This window comes from Falco rusticolus, chromosome Z, assembly GCF_015220075.1.
Source record: "Falco rusticolus isolate bFalRus1 chromosome Z, bFalRus1.pri, whole genome shotgun sequence".
NCBI lineage: Eukaryota > Metazoa > Chordata > Aves > Falconiformes > Falconidae > Falco > Falco rusticolus.
In genome coordinates, this window is record NC_051210.1 from 69,916,538 (window position 1) to 69,933,218 (window position 16,681).

A 16,681-nucleotide genomic window follows, 5' to 3' on the forward strand; every position below is an offset into this window, starting at 1 on the left:
TTTTTTCTCAGAGGCAAAAGGGTCTCATGGCATACAGTTAAGTCATATTAGTCCATAGTTTCTGTGAACTTGCAGGGTTATTTTTTTTTAAATCTAAGGTTACTTGATTACTGTTAAGAGCAGAGTGTGGAGTTCTAGTTTTGGGTTTTGTTTTGGATTTTTACCGGAACTGTCTGCAGCCTAAGGAATTTATTTGCTTTTACCTGTTGGGTGGTATAACATTCTGCTAGTTACAGAAACATGAGTTATGATCTAGTGGCTTCTTTTGGGTGTTCTGGTGTCACCTTCATAGGTATTTGGAACAGATCCTAGCAAAAGTTTCCAGTTTCCTGCAATATCTCCTATCCTCCTACAGAAATGAAGTGCTGAAGGAGAATAGAGCAAAATATTGGAAGTTCTTTAAATAGCTTTACAGAGTAAAAAGCTGAAGGTTGACAGATTAAAACAGGGTGATGCAACTACAACCTGTGGATGTAGGTCATCATGATCTACTGATTAGGTATTACTGAGATGAGGGTTTATCACCTAGTGGACATAACTTCATGCTTTCTGTAGCCTGAGATAAACAGGCAGCAAGTCAGACTTTCTATGTGGTCATTACTAAAACTTCTAGACATTAGCGGGCTTCAGTGTTCAGCAGAACAAAACTAGACTAATAGGTCTAATCAGAGGATTTCTCCTTCAGGGTAAAATGTCTGCCTACTGATAGGTTTTTTTTCTTTTTTAAAAACTACAGCAAGCATAGCTGACCATCATCTGATCACCATGGCTAGTGAAGCCGAAACGGCTGCTATTAACAGCCAGCCTGAGGAACCAGCTTCACCAAAAGCACAACCTTTGAAGAAAGAAAAAAAGAAAGGTAAGAAATGTTTACTTCTTGTAGACCTTCTCTAATCAGTGTTCTTAATCTTTTGCACCTGTTTAAAACTAAGATCACTCTCACAACTTCGTTAAAATAACTCTGTGGTGTCAAGTTGACTGGAAGAGTGAATAAATAAGCTGGTAAAAAACATAACTCTAACTGGAAGGTAGGCTTTTAGCTCGAAAGGTGGTTTTGTTTTTTCTAGCTTTAAGTTCTAAAGCTCTCACTTCCACTTGTTTAATGACTAATTTGCTGAGCCTGACAAGTTGCAAAATACCAGAGAATTGAAAGCCTCTGGAGGAGGTGACCAAACCCAGGACCATCCAGATAGCTGTCAGTCTGAACCTGAACTCTCTTCCTCCATCTCTTCAGAGAGTGGCATGCTGAACACAGATACAGATTCTAGTCCAGAGAAGCTAGAAAACTAATTTCATGAGAATTATTCTAGATCAGATAACAGATTTATATGATGTAATCTATCAAAATTCTAACTACCTCATACAGAAATACATACATCTGTACACACTTGAAGGACATTGAACATGCAGAGAGGAAAAGCAAGCAGTTCTAAGAAGTGGGAACAGCAGAAATAGAAAATTAGCTACAGTACCAAGTGACTACAGGTGTGGGGATACCAGGATTTATTGTAGAAATGATGGTGTTGATAGAAGGTCCTGGTACAGGAACTAGGAGGCTCTTACACACCAAAAATAGATCTGACTACACCAGAACTAGGAGCTGACATCTGAAAGGCTTATCGAATATCTTGTGTGACCATGGGGAGTACCATTTCTGCCAGGTGTCTTTGCTTGGAACTTATATCTACTTGGCTGTTGCCTATAGATATTTCTTTATGCAGCAGGCAATTGTTTTGAAGTCCCCAGATATTAAGCACTGACTGAACTCCACTCTGAACTGAGGCCAGACTCTGCAAGAGCACTCTGACCTTAAAGGAATAACTATCTTGCAATGCACATACTGGAAGGGCTAAAGGTTATTAGTTAGCTACACTCAAGGGACAGGTTTCATATGTACTTATATGGTGTGTATATACATGTCATTTTTTTTCAAAAAGAAAAAGGCACAACATAATTGTTTCTGTCTTTATGAAAAAAAAAAAATAATACACACACAAACCCCACCTTTTCTTTGTTTCCAGGGCTACAAAAGACAGATGAATCTCTTCTGGCCAGATTCAAAGGTGATGGTGTAAGATACAAAGCTAAACTGATTGGCTTTGATGATGTCCCAGAAGCAAGAGGAGACAAAATGAGTCAAGAATCAATGATGAAGCTGAAGGTAAGGGCTTGAGCTGGCATGTAAGGAACAACTTCTGGGTAGCCTTCAGAAAGCAAATCAGTCAATTTGGCACAACTTCAAATACAGCTTAATGGTAATATAGTAATAACAGCACCATCCTAAACAGATGTTAATTCTAAAGCTGCAACCTCTTGCTGAAAGGACAACGTTTCTCTAATAGCTTGGGAACACTTCTTTAGGTCTTATTTAGGCATCCGGTATGGCTGCTAATGGTACAAACTTGATCATAAAAAGTGAGCTTGTGTTTTGGATGGCAGGGAGGGGTGGGGAACTCTGACCTCGTGAATTTAATACTGACCTCAAAGCACAAGTTGGCATCCTGTGGTAATAGTGACACCAAGAGATAAAAATAAGCCAAAGAGTAAATGAGACCCTGCAGCAACAAAGATGATTGCCTCTGGAATGCAGAACACATGCATAGCTTCAATCGGGTCAGGAAAGCTGTTAAAGATGCTGCAAGAGTCTTGTGAGCTAGGATAGGAAGTTTTAAAGCTTTAGCACATACAGAGGAAATACAACACAGTTCTGAGGTACCACTTCAAACTTAGTGAGGTGTATATTGCAGGAAGACGCTGCTCTTAACTGTACAGTTACATAGGAGTAACCAGATTAGCACTAGTACAGTCACAGCCATGGGCTCATGAGAAATGTAAGGAAACAAGTTAAAGATCAATCTAACAGAAGTCTCAATACTTTGGTATTCATCCTCTTTAGGAAATGGCAGTGGCAGCCCGTTCCCAGGGTCAACACAAACAGAAGATATGGGTGAACATCTCCCTCTGTGGTATCAAGATAATAGATGAGAAAACTGGGGTAAGATACAACTTGTCCTCTTAATGTGATTCTTAAAGCAAGTGAGGCACTTGGAAGTTTGACCAATCTGAACTAAATTTCTTAATGGCATCACGTCCCCTACCCTTCCACATATAAAAATTGCCTTGTGAAATGGGTTGTAATGCTGAAGCCTCCTGCTACAAAGGTAGCTACATACTATTGTGGTTAGTCAAAGGCTAATAAATGTGAATCTGAACTGAAACCTTCGAACTGTCCCAATCATTCTAAATCAGAGAACAGCAGCTATTATGTCTTCAGCAATGTAAACCAATAGTTTGGTTTGTTTGCTTTTCTCCCAATTCTAGGTCATAGAACATGAGCATCCGGTAAACAAAATCTCCTTTATTGCTCGGGATGTAACAGACAGTCGTGCCTTTGGCTATATATGTGGAGGAGAAGGCCAACACCAATTTTTTGCCATAAAAACAGCCCAACAGGTATGGATCAGACATCCTTTTCCACTTGCTATGAGTAATGCTATTGTGTAAACACTTGACATGTGATAAGGATGTAGTGTTTTGCCTGTAGCCCTATGAGGTATAGTGGAATACCAGCACAGATAAACAGACTTTTCTCCTGGAGGAGAGCAGTAGAAATTCACTATATCACCCAAGGCTTTTGTCTTTTTTCAGCTTCTCTGTAGTTCAGAATAAAATGACTCAAGTAGCCTTGCTTACTATGATTAACCTTGTTTAACATGTCCATGCACCATGGAAGTCATTAGTGAGATGAACAGAGCCTCTGACATGGGCTTTCCTGTGCAGTAGCCTGTTACTGTCAGTGAGAATACTGATTCTTGAGTCAAATAGCCAGAGCCTTACTCAGAATTAACAAGAATGGTGTTAGAACTCCACTAATCTAGTTCTTCTGATGCTTTGTGTTGTGCAGCAGTGAAAACAGACTTACTAAATTGCAGTAGTGTGTTTTGGGCCAGAGAGTGGCAGGTCTGGTCCTCCTAGAGTTACTTCTGGGAAGGTTTCTGACCCTTGTGTGACAGGTTTTTCCCCCATGCAGAAATCCTGTGTGAAGGGTTTATCTCTCTGAAGAGAATCTGTACATAAGCAGTACTGCAAACAAGCTACTTGGAATTACTACTATTACGCAGTTTCCTAAATGACTTGAACTTAAGTTAGATATTTATCATTATAAAGACATTAACAACAAGCTTAGTCACTATAATGACTTGACAAGCCAGGACTTCAAAGTTACTAATTTCTTCATGCACATCCCTGCCTGTCCTCTGGGAGAACCTGTTGGCAACTTCAGACCCACTATAGGTGGGACTGAGCGGCTCCTTGTTGGGGTATGTTACTTCAGTAACAGCTGTAACACCCTCCCCTAAGCCTGTTTTATTAAATAACCAGAGTCCTGTGTTGTATCTGCTTCACTGGAATGGTAGGTTAAGTACAAAAGCCCACTGTGTACTCTGGAGTTGTCTGTTCTCTCGGAGCTTTTTACTGTGGGGTGCTTCTTGACATCCTGTAAGTTTAGCCAAGCTGTAGATGGCTCTTGACTTGCAGCTAGTTGTTTTTAACACAGGCTTGTCTAGCTGAGAAGTAAGGACTTCTGCAGCTCTAGACTCTGCAGCTGTACTGTTTGCCTCAAAGTTTAACCCTTCAAATGGCTTTTCCTGCAGTTGCATGTCTAAACCCCTTAATTAGGAGAGAGTGATGCTCAGGTGTAAACAGTGAGATCAGTTCAACAGATTCTGTGCTCGAGCCAAAGATAGTGTCTGAATGGGGCTATTTGTCCTACTCTAGACACTGACACAGGTGCTATATGCCTCAAGTAAAAGTTCCAAATTGGTGTATCTGAACCTGCAACCACTCAAACATTCTTCTTAATGGATGTGCATGAAATGCAGTATGTTTCTAATTCAGACTAAATTTTCATTCTAATACAGGTACCACTTAAAGCTGGTGTATGCTTGACGCTTTTGAGGTGGTGATAAACTTGCTTTTTGCTTGCCTCGCTGATTTATTATTTTCATCCAAGGAAGGTTTAGGTTGGGCATGAGGAGAAACTTCTTCACTGAAAGGGTTGTCAAGCATTGGAACCAGCTGCCCAGGGAGGTGGTGGAATTCCCATCCCCGGAGGTGTTTAAAAAAAAATAATACATAGATGCAGTGCTGAGCAACATGATTTATTGATGGACGTGGCAGTCCTGGATTAATGGTTGGACTTGGAAAAAGACCTTAGAGATCATCTCACCTGAATGATATTTATAATCCTGTTCAAAATAAACAAAGCTGTAGAAGCTTTCTTGAGGTTCAGTGTTGGAGTTGGTAGAGAACAGACAGATGCAAAATATTTTTCCTCTCATGAGACTACCAGAAAGCTTGGATAAACTGCCTTTTTGAGGACACATGATTAGGACTTGCCACATACTTGCTAAAAATCTTGTAGCATGATTTCAAAACCACAGTAGGCTTAGCACAAATACAGCCACTTCCCCTGCAGAGTTAACAACAGTTCTAAGCTGGCTGTGGCCCATTACCATTGGATTCTACATAAGCTGTCTTGTATGGAGGCAGTTCTTTAAACTCTTCCTTTTCCTGTTACCTCAACCTTACTGTTACATCATTTAGGAAAATCTGGCTTGCTCACAGCTTGCTTCAGTAGAAGTCCATGGCCTAAAATCTACATTCTTCTACAGGCTGAGCCTCTAGTTGTGGATCTTAAGGACCTTTTCCAACTAATTTATAATATGAAGAAGAAGGAAGATGAAAACAACCAAAAGGTGAGTAAAATTATAGAAATTGCATTAGTCTGCATAGAAATAAAGCTTGCTGCAGCTATGACTTGGCTTTTAGGCTCTAAGACTTTACACCGAAGTCTAAGTCTGGGATCACTTGAAGTCATTAGTTGGTAGTTGTATCAGCAGTTTAATTACCTCCTAGGTCTGGTAAGCTCTCCAAAGTGAGAGGCTTTGGATATGCTGCATGATGTCTAGGTACTAAAACCCTTCTTTTCTTTAGAGTGAAAGAAGCAAGTAAGACTGAGGTAAGTCACTCAAACTCAGCTTCACTTCATCAGGTATGCTGTTGCAAACACAACTAGCTTTGACTTTCTTTACACATTACAGAGGCAATGTCAGATGCCCAGGTTCATTGAAATGGGGGTAAAAGGGTCCTACAGAACTAATACTGAGTAGTGATCTCCTGCATACTTCCTCTTTCCATCACTTGCTCTTTGAAGCCTGCAAGACCCTTGCTTAAGACAAATCTTGATATCCTAATTATTGCTGATGCTGTTATCAATCCTTTACAGAATGGTAGTAAACCACTACCAGCTGATCAAGCTGACAAAACAGAACTGGTAGGTTTAATTTTAGAACTGTAATCGGATGCCCTTAAGGAGTTTATAACTGTCTCCACATGGTGTGGAAAATGCAGCATTTACAGAAGTGTTTACAGTAGATCTGCTGCATAATGCTTGATTTTTGCTGTTGCAATAGCTCTAACAGATACCAATTCTTTCAATATTTCAAGGGAGCTGACAAGATGAACTTGTTTGAGGATACGTCAACATCTCCTGATATGAGCAGTCTCACAGTAAGTAGAGTCTATCTTGACTATCTTGGCTCTTGCTTTGACAACAAACTTATTCCTAGTAATGAGATCTGGGGGTTTTGTTAGTTCTGGTTTCATGGAGGAATCTGTCTAGTTATCATCACTGTACTAGTGTCTTAAGGCTATAATAGTACCTACTTACTAACTAGAGTAGCTAATGTCGTTCTTATCCAGCAGAGCTCACTTGAAACTGCATGACAGACTGTACTGTCAGTCATGGAATGATTTGGATTGGAAACAACCTTAAAGACCATCTAGTTCCAACCCCCCTGCCATGGACAGGGACACCTTCCACTAGCCCAGGTTGCTCAAAGCCCCATCCAGCCTGTCCTTGAACACTGCCAGGGATGGGGCATCCACAGCTTCTCTGGGCAACCTGTGCCAGTGTGTCACCACCCTCGCAGCCAAGAATTTCTTCCTAACATCTAATCTAAATCTACCCTTTTTCAACTTAAAGGCACTACTCCTTGTCCTGTCACTACATGCCCTTGTGAAAAGTCCCTTTCCAGCTTTCCTGTAGGCCCCCTTTAGGTATTGGAAGGCTGCTAGAAGGTCTCCCCCAAGCCTTCTCTTGTGCTAAACGACCTCAACACTCTCAGCCTGTCCTCATAGGGGAGGTGCTTCAGGCCCTTGATAGTGTTCATGGCCCTCTTCTGGACCTGCTCAGGCAGGTCCGTGACCTTATGTTTAAGGCCCCAAAGCTGAACACAGTACTCTAGGTGGGGTCTCACCGGAGTGAATTAGAGAGAGAGAATCACCTTCCTCGACCTGCTGACCATGCTGCTTTTGGCACATCCCAGGATGCGATTGGCTTTTCTGGGTTGTGAGTGTATACTGCTGGCTCATATTCAGTTTTCCACCCACCAGTTCCCCCAAGTGCTTATCTGCAGGGCTGCTTTCAATTCACTCATCACCCAGTCTGTATCTGTGTTTGGGATTGTCCTGACCTAGGTGCAGGACTTTGTATTTGGCCTTATTGAACTTAACGAGGTTTGCATGGGCCCACCTCTCTAGTCAGATCTTAGAAGTATGTACTAGCAGTACATGCATGTGCTGGTATAAGAGCTATTGGAGAAACTCTGCTAAAGAACTTTAAAGCTGAATCTCATTTTGTGGACAAGTGAATCCTTAAGTAAGTCCCTCAGTGTGGACTCCTGGCCATTCTAGATGAGTAGTGTAGCTTAAGGTGTGACCTAACTCCACAAAAGTGTGCATAAACCCTGTCATAGCTTGGTGTGACTTCAAAAATCCTACTAGTTTATTCTGGCACTGTAAGCCACCATCAGCCATGATACAATTGGTGCTGTTAATCCAGTTAGTGACCAGGTCTTACCCTTATACTCTCTGCTTGGTGGAGAGATGGCATGTTAACATCTTCCACTGGCAAATAGCTCTCCAAGCTTACTCTGAAGCTGAGACTGCAGCTTGAAGTCACACTGAGGCAGTGTGATTTCGCAACTTGTCAAAACAAAGGAGTAGAACTCAAACAGTGGTTCTTGGCTCAAGTGAAAGCCTCAGTGTAATTAGTTCTTAATGACTCTACAGTCTCTAGGCTGTAGAACAAAAGTCTGATATTCATCTAAGGGATCTTAAAACAGGTGCTTTAAACATTGAGTTTCTAAAACTAAGTAGCTGTCACTTGACCACAGCCAGAAGTGTTTGCCTTAATGACTTGTAAGATGAAGCTTTAGTGCAATTTCACTGTTAACTTTGAATACTTACTAGTGCAATGTATTGGATGCTAGGATCTCTCCTTTTGCATCTGTTTTCCTTGAGCTTGTGGATTATGCAGCAAGTCCTACATAAAACTAATTTTATTTTTCTTTCTGAACAAATAGGAAGATAAAGAGATTCTGTTAGTGGATCTGAATTCTGAAATTGAGACCAAACAGATTTTTACACAAGAGGATTTCTTCCTGAATGCCATCACAACTTCTTCTCCACAACGAAAGCCACAGTCAGTCTTCTTCTCTGAGAGTTCTTCTTTATCTACCAGTCTCAGCTTCTTTCCCACACCTAGTTCAGACCCTTTCAGTGACGATCCTTTTGAACAAAATGACCTGTCTGCACAGCTTTCATCTGACACTCTAAGATCTGCTGATCAGATGGAGGAAAGTCTGAGTACCTCGACACCGGTGGGTAATAGTGCTTCAAATGGTGATATTGATTACTTTGGTAAACAGTTTGACCAGATTTCTAGTAGAACTGGCAAACAAGAAGCACTAACAAGCCAGTGGCCACTGGAGAGTAAGTTGAATGCAGCAAGAACTCTAAATGGGGTACCAGAGAGAGAACAGAATGGCTTCCTTAAAGCCCCATCAAACCTATTTGTGGAAGGTTCTTCCAAAGGAGTATCTCTGCAGAATGGAGTAAAGCTGGATTCTGAAAACAATATCCAGCTCGTATCACATGAGTCTATTACAATTAACCCACCACCACAAAGTATCAAGCCAGGAAGAGGAAGGAGGTCTGTCAAGGTGAACAATGTTCAAGTAATTAATGGTGACACGCATGCTCTTATTTGGAGAGGCTGGGTGAAGGAAGCCCTTTCTTCATCCTGTGTAACTGGCTAAATAGCTTCACAACACGTCTCTGCTGCCTGCAATGCTTACTCTAACATCTCTGTGGCCGTGGTATATTCTAACATTCATGAATGATACATAGTAGTTATGGTCACTAAATTATATGCTCTCTTCCTTAATGCTGCCATGCTTCTGTAAAGGTCTGGTAAGTATGCTGCTATGTATATTGACACTTGATATAATGCCAGAAGCTGTTATGATAGCTGTATGCCCACTAACCTGTGGTTTCATAACAATGAGGTACTGGTACTAGCTTACAGAAACCTGTGTAGTTTCTCAGTGCCTGCCTACTGAGGGCAATCTCAGCAATTTGCCTGATTAGACACAGGGTGGGTCTGGGTTAGCTGCATTTGTCTTGGACTCTAATGATGCAAAACTACATTGCTGACCTTGCCACGACCACAAGGGTCACTGCAGACTGAAGAGGAATGTTTAGAGGGGTGTGGGGCAGAGGGAAGCTCATTATGATAGTAAATAATTCAGTCACTTCAAGACATTCTTCTGCTGTTGACTTGTGACTACTAATAATATGCCTGCTTAATGCTATGCTTCTCAATAAGCATGAACAAAATGGTGAAGTTTAAAACTCTTATGCTTGGTCTCTAAAGGGTATATGAAAACCCTCTGCTCTAGCTGAAATAAAAGCTTTTAGCTCTGGACTAGGGAGTATTGGTCATGATAATGTGTTCTGCTATGCCATCTCACAAAGCTTTTTTTTTTTCTTTAGATTGCACCAAAAGACTTGTTCAGCTCAGACACCTTTGGGCCGACTACAGAGAAATTTAGCTTTCCCTCAGTGGCACAAACAGGAGCTGTGCCAACTAGTCCAGTGAACCTCTTCAAAACACCTTCAGTGGCTGGTTTAGGTTAGTTCACAAAGTGGAGGTCTTGCTCCAGTCTAAGCTGCTAACAGCAAAAGAGGGGTTCTGGTTTTCCTTGATGTCACATGTAGTGCTATGCCCTTTAATCCTTGTGCTGTCTGCCCTAAACTATTAAGTCCTGTGAACAGAGGCCTAAACTGTGCATCCTTAACTGGAACAGGGTTTTTTACCTAAACTTTGACAGCAGATTGCTGCTTCAGGTACACAAGGTGCAAGTGAGGCAGGCACAATTGGGAGGCTACAGTAACACTGCTGCAAAGTCAAAAGTATCACTTACACAGGAGTAACTACATGGCAAATGCATCTGTCACTTCTGTGCTAGGACTAAGTATGTCCCTCCTTCTGTTACATCAACCACTATTCTGTTCTTCCAGGACTGAAATGGAGCAAAGTAAAAAATGTTATCCCCCTTCTCCTGCCCCCACCCTCAACCCAAAATGACTTGATTTTTAAGTTTAATTCAACAGATTTTTGCAAACAGTACATGAAAAAATGTTTTGATGGTACCCTCAGTGGAATTGATGCACTCCTGCTTGAGGTCCTCAGATCACTGAAGTGCTGTATAATAACAATCTCCCCCCAGGTGGCTTGCCAGTAACTTCACGATGGATTGCACCTTCCTTCACTCAGGCTGCACCAGTCTTTCCTGGGTCTATGAAGTCTGCTCAGCCTACAGGAGTTACTCAGCCGCTTGCCTTTGGCACTCAAGCAGAGCCAAGCTGGAGCCAGCCTGCATCTTCTGGTCCAGCAGTACCTCAGCTGTCCAGTCTCTGGACACAGTCAGTGCAAGTTACATCTAGTTCATGGGAGCAGCCATCCAGTGCTGCAAACCCTTTCCAGAGTAGCATGTTCCCATCTTCAACACTACCTACTCAGATGTCATCTGTACTGCCCTCCACGTCGTCAACAGTTAGCCTACCTCAGCCACCACCTAGAACTGCACCTCAGAAGGAGTTATCCAAGAAAGAGAGTGATGTTTTTATTCATCTGGATCCACTTGGTGATAAAGAGACAAAGGATGTCATGGAAATATTCAAAGACCTCCAGCTGACAAAGCTGCCTGCAGTACCAGCAAGGAGAGGAGAGCAGCAAAGCCTTTCAGGTGCTTCTGGAGCTTTCAGCAATTATTTTTGTAGTAAGCTAGGTATTTCTCAAGATAGTACAGATCATGGTGACATGGAAGCTAGAGGCTGTCTGCCAAAATGACTGGTAAAATTCCTTTTTTTTTTTTTAATTCTGCCTGGATAGTTGCTCAGGGTTCACTATTTTCTTCTTCACTATAGTTCTTCTGACAGAACTAAAAATTCATCCAATCATTACTGAAACTGAGTTGAAGGACTGTCTCCCCTAATAACGTTACAGAATTGACCAGTGTCAGTGGCCAAACACTGACACCTGGTGCCTGAACTACTCGACTAGAATAAAGTAAACTAGGTCTGTACAGTGTTAGAAGTCCCACCTAGCTTAAGTGCAGTGAGGGACAAGCAAAAGATGAAACTGTGAGGTCACTCAAAGCAGCTACTGGGGGGGTGTGTGTGTGTATCTAATTAGATGGGCTTTGGCATTGCTATACAGGCAAAGCTGAGTACTTAATAAAGCTGTTGTGATTATAGCAGTATGCTTCTTTTCCTTAGAACTGCCAATGCCTGTTCCCCGATCCAGTGTGCTGCCAGGTCATGGTCAGCTTGAAGGTCAAGCTAAAATAAAGCCTGACAGTGCCTTCTCCGTAAGTAGAAAAAAAAAAAAAACAAACCAAAACCCCAAAACAAAACACTTTCTTTCTCCTTAGCAGGTGTGCTTGTGTTTGAGCACTGGCTTAGCTCTGGCTTCAGAGGCTGCGGAACAGAACTACTTGCATGTCTGAGGCTAATATTTAATCTAACAGAGGGCACTTGTTGCAGGAAGGCTAACAAAGTATGATTCCATTTGGCTTGGGTCTGCAACCCGTTCCCTAAGCCGCAAGCCCTAGCAAGAAGTTCTTCAGTATTGAGAGCTTCTACAAGAGACTGTAAAAATAATGTAGCTGCAGAAGTCTTCCACTTACCTTCCTGTGGAGCAGACTGAGCACGTAGACTGTGCATCTCATGCTGAACAGATGGGACGCTCCCATGTTCAGTACCTGCTGGGGAAGGAAGTGGCTTAACCACGTCAGTCCCTTTGGGACACAGTATTTGAAGCCCTTGGTGGAAACTCTGGCTTACTTCCAGAATGCTGACTTAAGATATCTAGCACTTGGCTAAAACAGATCTCATCATGACAATGCTGGCTCAGCTCCAAATGAATGTCCAGTAAGCACATATTGCTTTTCTGAAAGACCCTGGTCTGAAGCAAGGTATAACTATTCACATGGCTTTAGAGCCCTTTTCTCTTGTTAAAGCAGTACAGCTATTGTGTATTTAGGAAGGACTCTGCAGCATTCTTTCCAGAAGATGTTTGGAACAGGAGCTAGCCGATACAGCCACGTAGAGTAAAGTTGGTGAAACTTGGATATTTCCTAAGAGCCTATGATCTCTCTTTTCTTAAAAGAAATCTCAGAAATCATCTTCTGGACCTTTTGATGATCCTTTTGGCCACCCATTTGTATAGGTCAGGTAAGTCTAATCAGACAACCTACTTCATTCTCTGAAACTGAATCAGAAAACCTTTGGTAAAGAGCTGGCTAAAAGCTATACTAGCTTAACTCTGATGCTCCTCTGAAGTATAGCAAACAGTTCCTAGAACTCTTCTGCTGGAGTACCCCTACTGAGCCTTGTACACAGCTGCATTCTGGCTAAGCCTAGCCAGCTTCACTTTCTTAGAAATATTTTAGTCTTCCGCAGACTCAAGGTCTCAATAGAACTAGATTTCCTTTCCTTGAGGAAAGTTAATGAGTAAATATGTGCTGCAAAACTCAGGGGCTTGACTAAATTCCTTCTGACATCTCTTCTAGAGAGTGGCATGCAGTGCTCCATGCAGCTTTCTGAAGTTTAGTCTTCTCAATAATTGTGGGTTTGTACTCTGGGTGAATTGGAGTAAAAACAGATCAAGTGAGCTTTTGTTACTACAAACTAACTCAAACTTTCATACAATTGACTAGACAACATGAACTGTCAAAGTAACAATTTTCATTCTCTGCCACAACTCTGAAGTCTTCTGCTGAAATACTGTCTGGCTTCTAACAGAAGACAAATGTGCTATTTATTGCTTTGGTTTTGTTCTCAGTGGCTTTAAGTTAATTTAAGCAATAAAACCTAACTTACAGCCATCCTAACCCTAGTACTTTTCATCATACTAGGCATAACCAGCAAAGGACGAATGGATTAACTGGACCTCTTCTCAACGTGATTTTTCTTCATGTTTCACTCTCCTGTCTGCCACTCCTGCTGCTGTTCCATGATGATAATCTAAAACATGTCCAAGTAGACTGAAACACAAACCCTTGGAGAACATGCTGTGAAGATGATAATTCAGGGCAAAGAAAATGGACAGTTGGACTCAGACTCATGCTGGAGACCCAAATTCAAATTGGTGGATGTTAACTTTACTTTAGTTCTTTGCAGGCTTCCACAGAAGTTTTGTCGTGTGTCTTACAAGCACCAAGTCATGTGTCTTGTTCACACAGTCCTCACAATTCTGTAGCACTTACTGTCCTAAAATACAGGAACTGAATGTACCTGGGGAGGAAGTGTTTCTGTCACATAGGGGAACTGAACTAGTAGTAAAAGCTCCACAGCTTAAACAACTTGGTCAGTTGCCTGTTATCACAACAGCAGCCAGTTGTGAAGTTAAGTGGACACTACTCAGTTCTAAGTAGTGACTGGACCTATGACTTGGTCTGTGAGCCACAAAGACAAATTCTGTGAGAGTGGGGGAAAAAAACCACCTGATACCTGTCTATTTAACTAATAGTAAAGTATCATTCTGCCATAAATGTGTAATAAGGGACTAACTGTGGGGTCTATAACAGAACTGCTGGAGTCCTGAGTACTAAAGCTTACACTGTACTGTCAGATAAGCTGAAACACTTCTTGCAGAACATTGGGGTAGTAATGGACAAGTAACTGTTGTCTCGGTGTTAATATGATTTTTTCAGAGAGGGAAATCTGCTAGCATCGCTTTTCTATTACGGTGGCTTGGCAGACAAATGGAACAAGCAGATAGGCTTCTTGCATATACTTCAGTGAATGTCCCTGATGTTTCCTGGTTTGAGTTGTCATATGGTGTAGGTGTGGCATATTTCCAGTATGTTAGAAAGCAAAAAGACAATCATGGCTTCACTCTCTGCCTAGATTCCTTGTGAACAAATGTACCACCTCTGTGCCGTTAATGTGAGGTAGTCCTCCATCTCTTGAAAACAATGCCTTTCTAAAGAACCTCTTTACAAACAGATCTTTAACTGACTGTAACACTTACGTTCTTGGCCAGTGATGGTGGCTAATGTGTCAGAGGTCTTTCTGTTAATGCTAAGTATAAACTTGAAATAGTAAAATCAAAAGCCTAAGCAGCTGCTGAACTGGAGAGCTAAGAAAGTCAACTTGGATACAGCCTTAGTAAAAATTCACCCAGTCATGCAATTAGTCTTGTATATAAACCTCTCTTGCACTTTCTGTAAGGCAAAAGAAGCCATGAATTTATGTGTTGCAAACTGGAAATGCAGAAACTTATGGACATTACACTGTTATATAAAACTGTAGTATCTCAAGTGGTGTTAACTAATGACACTAAATAAAAGCAACTTTTCATGGCAAGCAAACAGTGTGACTGTTGATTCTGTTCTCCATAACTCGATCTTGTGGCCTAGTTGACACTAGGAGCTTAGTTTAGAGCCTGATCAGTCTTCCTGTAGTTTCTGGCATCAGCCCTGTTCAACAAATCCTGTCCCACAGTAAAAACTAAAATTCCCAGCTGACTTAGTAAACTGTCACTTGAAGCTTATCCCATTAGCTGCTCAGCCTGAGCATTTAGCTTATGTTCAGAAGAAATTTTACAAATCCTTTAATGTAGATGGCTAAAAAGAATAAATCCATGAGAAAGTTATTGTTTGACTAGGCTTTAATACTGGAGACGGAGCTGTAACTGTCAGCTTAGTGTAAATATATATAGAACGGGTGCTTGCTTGCTTACCTTTAATACAGTTTGATTTGTATGGTTAAGGCATTGAAAATAACTCATCGAAAGGAAGTCAGTATCCAGCTTGAAATAAAAGTCTTATGGTGCTTTACAGAGAATCACTGATTTCTTTTTACTTATTTTGGCTGCATGGCAACATATAATGTAGCATTTGGATAACATTAGAACTAAAATAAACACCAATTGACTGTCTCAGTGCTTGAGTGAAGAATGTGTTTACCATCATTTGAGTTAAGCATCTAAATGACTATTTGCTGGTCAAGCTAAATTTAACAGTCCTGCTGTGCTGGAGTTTTGAAATAGCTATCTGGATCATCACTAAGAGCTAGTTAGCAAGACCTCTTACACACTGGCCAAAGACACTTGCTGGTCTGCCAGCTTAGTTTGAATAGCTGTTTACTCTGATTTAGTCTCTGTTTTAAAGAGCCATGAGCTGTACTGGTGTATATAACATCAATTTAAATAGGTACGATGAAACAACACAATATTACAAGTGTCCGTGTCTCACATTCTTGCTCAACAAATTAGATTAGTGCAACTGAACTCATCAAGATGGACTAAGGCTGCATCAGATTTAAATTCCTCTAAATGAAGTTATCTCAAAATAAGGACTGAATAGGGGGAAAAAAAAGCCTGCCCTATTGTACACACTCCCCTTTCCCTGCCACAAAAAGTGAGGAACAGAAATAATTAAAAGTAATTTTTTTTACTTGCCCATGGTAACTTGGAATATCCTTATACTAGATGATTATTTTAAGCTTGCATCCAAATACTTAATTCTTAACAGTTAAACAGCAGGTTATTTATGAGTTAGTTCTGTCTTGTGACTGTGTCCAACACATGATGCCTTAAAACTGGATTACAGCAAACTGCTGAATAGGAATGCACAAATAAAGAGGTAGCCGTGGTTTGGGTTTTGGTGACAGAGTAAAAGCTACAAGAGTTTTAGTCTCCTTCAAAACAATAAAAAATTGTGTTGTTCTTTTATATGGGCTGGGGAAGAAAGAAAAAGGAATCTTGGGGCTTTATTATTCCAGTACCTCAAATGATTCCAAAAATGTTAGAAGCTGAACTTGCTCTTGTAAACAGCTCTGCTTTAGGAACCGTTTGCTCCTTACATGAGTCACTGCTGTGGCAGTGGAGAGCTGCCTGGCAGAAAAGGACCTGGGGGGGGCTGGTTGACACCCAGCTGAAGATGAGCCAGCTGTGTGTGCCCAGGTGGCCAAGGAGGCCAGCAGCAGCCTGGCTGGTGCCGGGAACAGCGTGGCCAGCAGGGCCAGGGCAGTGCTGTCCCCCTGCACTGGGCACTGGCGAGGCCGCCCCTCGACTCCTGTGTTCAGGTTGGGCCCCTCACTGCCAGGGGGACGCAGAGGGGCTGCAGCGTGTCCAGAGACGGGCAGGGGGCTGGTGCCGGGGCTGGGGCACAAGGCTGGTGGGGAGCGGCTGGGGGAACTGGGGGGGGTCAGCCTGGAGAGGAGGCGGCTCGGGGGGACCTTGTGGCTCCCTGCAGCTGCCTGACAG

The 16,681-nt window shown here is 41.9% G+C and overlaps 1 protein-coding gene across 3 annotated transcripts in view; it reads left to right on the forward strand.

Annotated features, from left to right (window-relative positions):
* Positions 1–15,251, forward strand: part of DAB2 (DAB adaptor protein 2) — a 23,017-nt gene extending 7,766 nt beyond the window's left edge. Inside the window, exons 2-13 of one of the 3 annotated variants that reach the window (XM_037372843.1) lie at positions 737–859; positions 2,022–2,161; positions 2,897–2,995; positions 3,322–3,453; positions 5,673–5,756; positions 6,508–6,570; positions 8,427–8,723; positions 9,898–10,036; positions 10,635–11,153; positions 11,686–11,777; positions 12,578–12,642; positions 13,326–15,251. In XM_037372843.1, the coding sequence (XP_037228740.1) occupies positions 766–859; positions 2,022–2,161; positions 2,897–2,995; positions 3,322–3,453; positions 5,673–5,756; positions 6,508–6,570; positions 8,427–8,723; positions 9,898–10,036; positions 10,635–11,153; positions 11,686–11,777; positions 12,578–12,637 (1,719 nt within the window). In that variant the 5' untranslated portion in view covers positions 737–765 and the 3' untranslated portion in view covers positions 12,638–12,642; positions 13,326–15,251. Of the gene's footprint in view, positions 1–736; positions 860–2,021; positions 2,162–2,896; positions 2,996–3,321; positions 3,454–5,672; positions 5,757–6,507; positions 6,571–8,426; positions 9,066–9,897; positions 10,037–10,634; positions 11,154–11,685; positions 11,778–12,577; positions 12,643–13,325 lie in introns of all 3 variants that reach the window. The other 2 variants (XM_037372840.1, XM_037372841.1) reach the window with 2 other exon arrangements.
* The last annotated feature ends 1,430 nt before the right edge of the window (positions 15,252–16,681 follow it).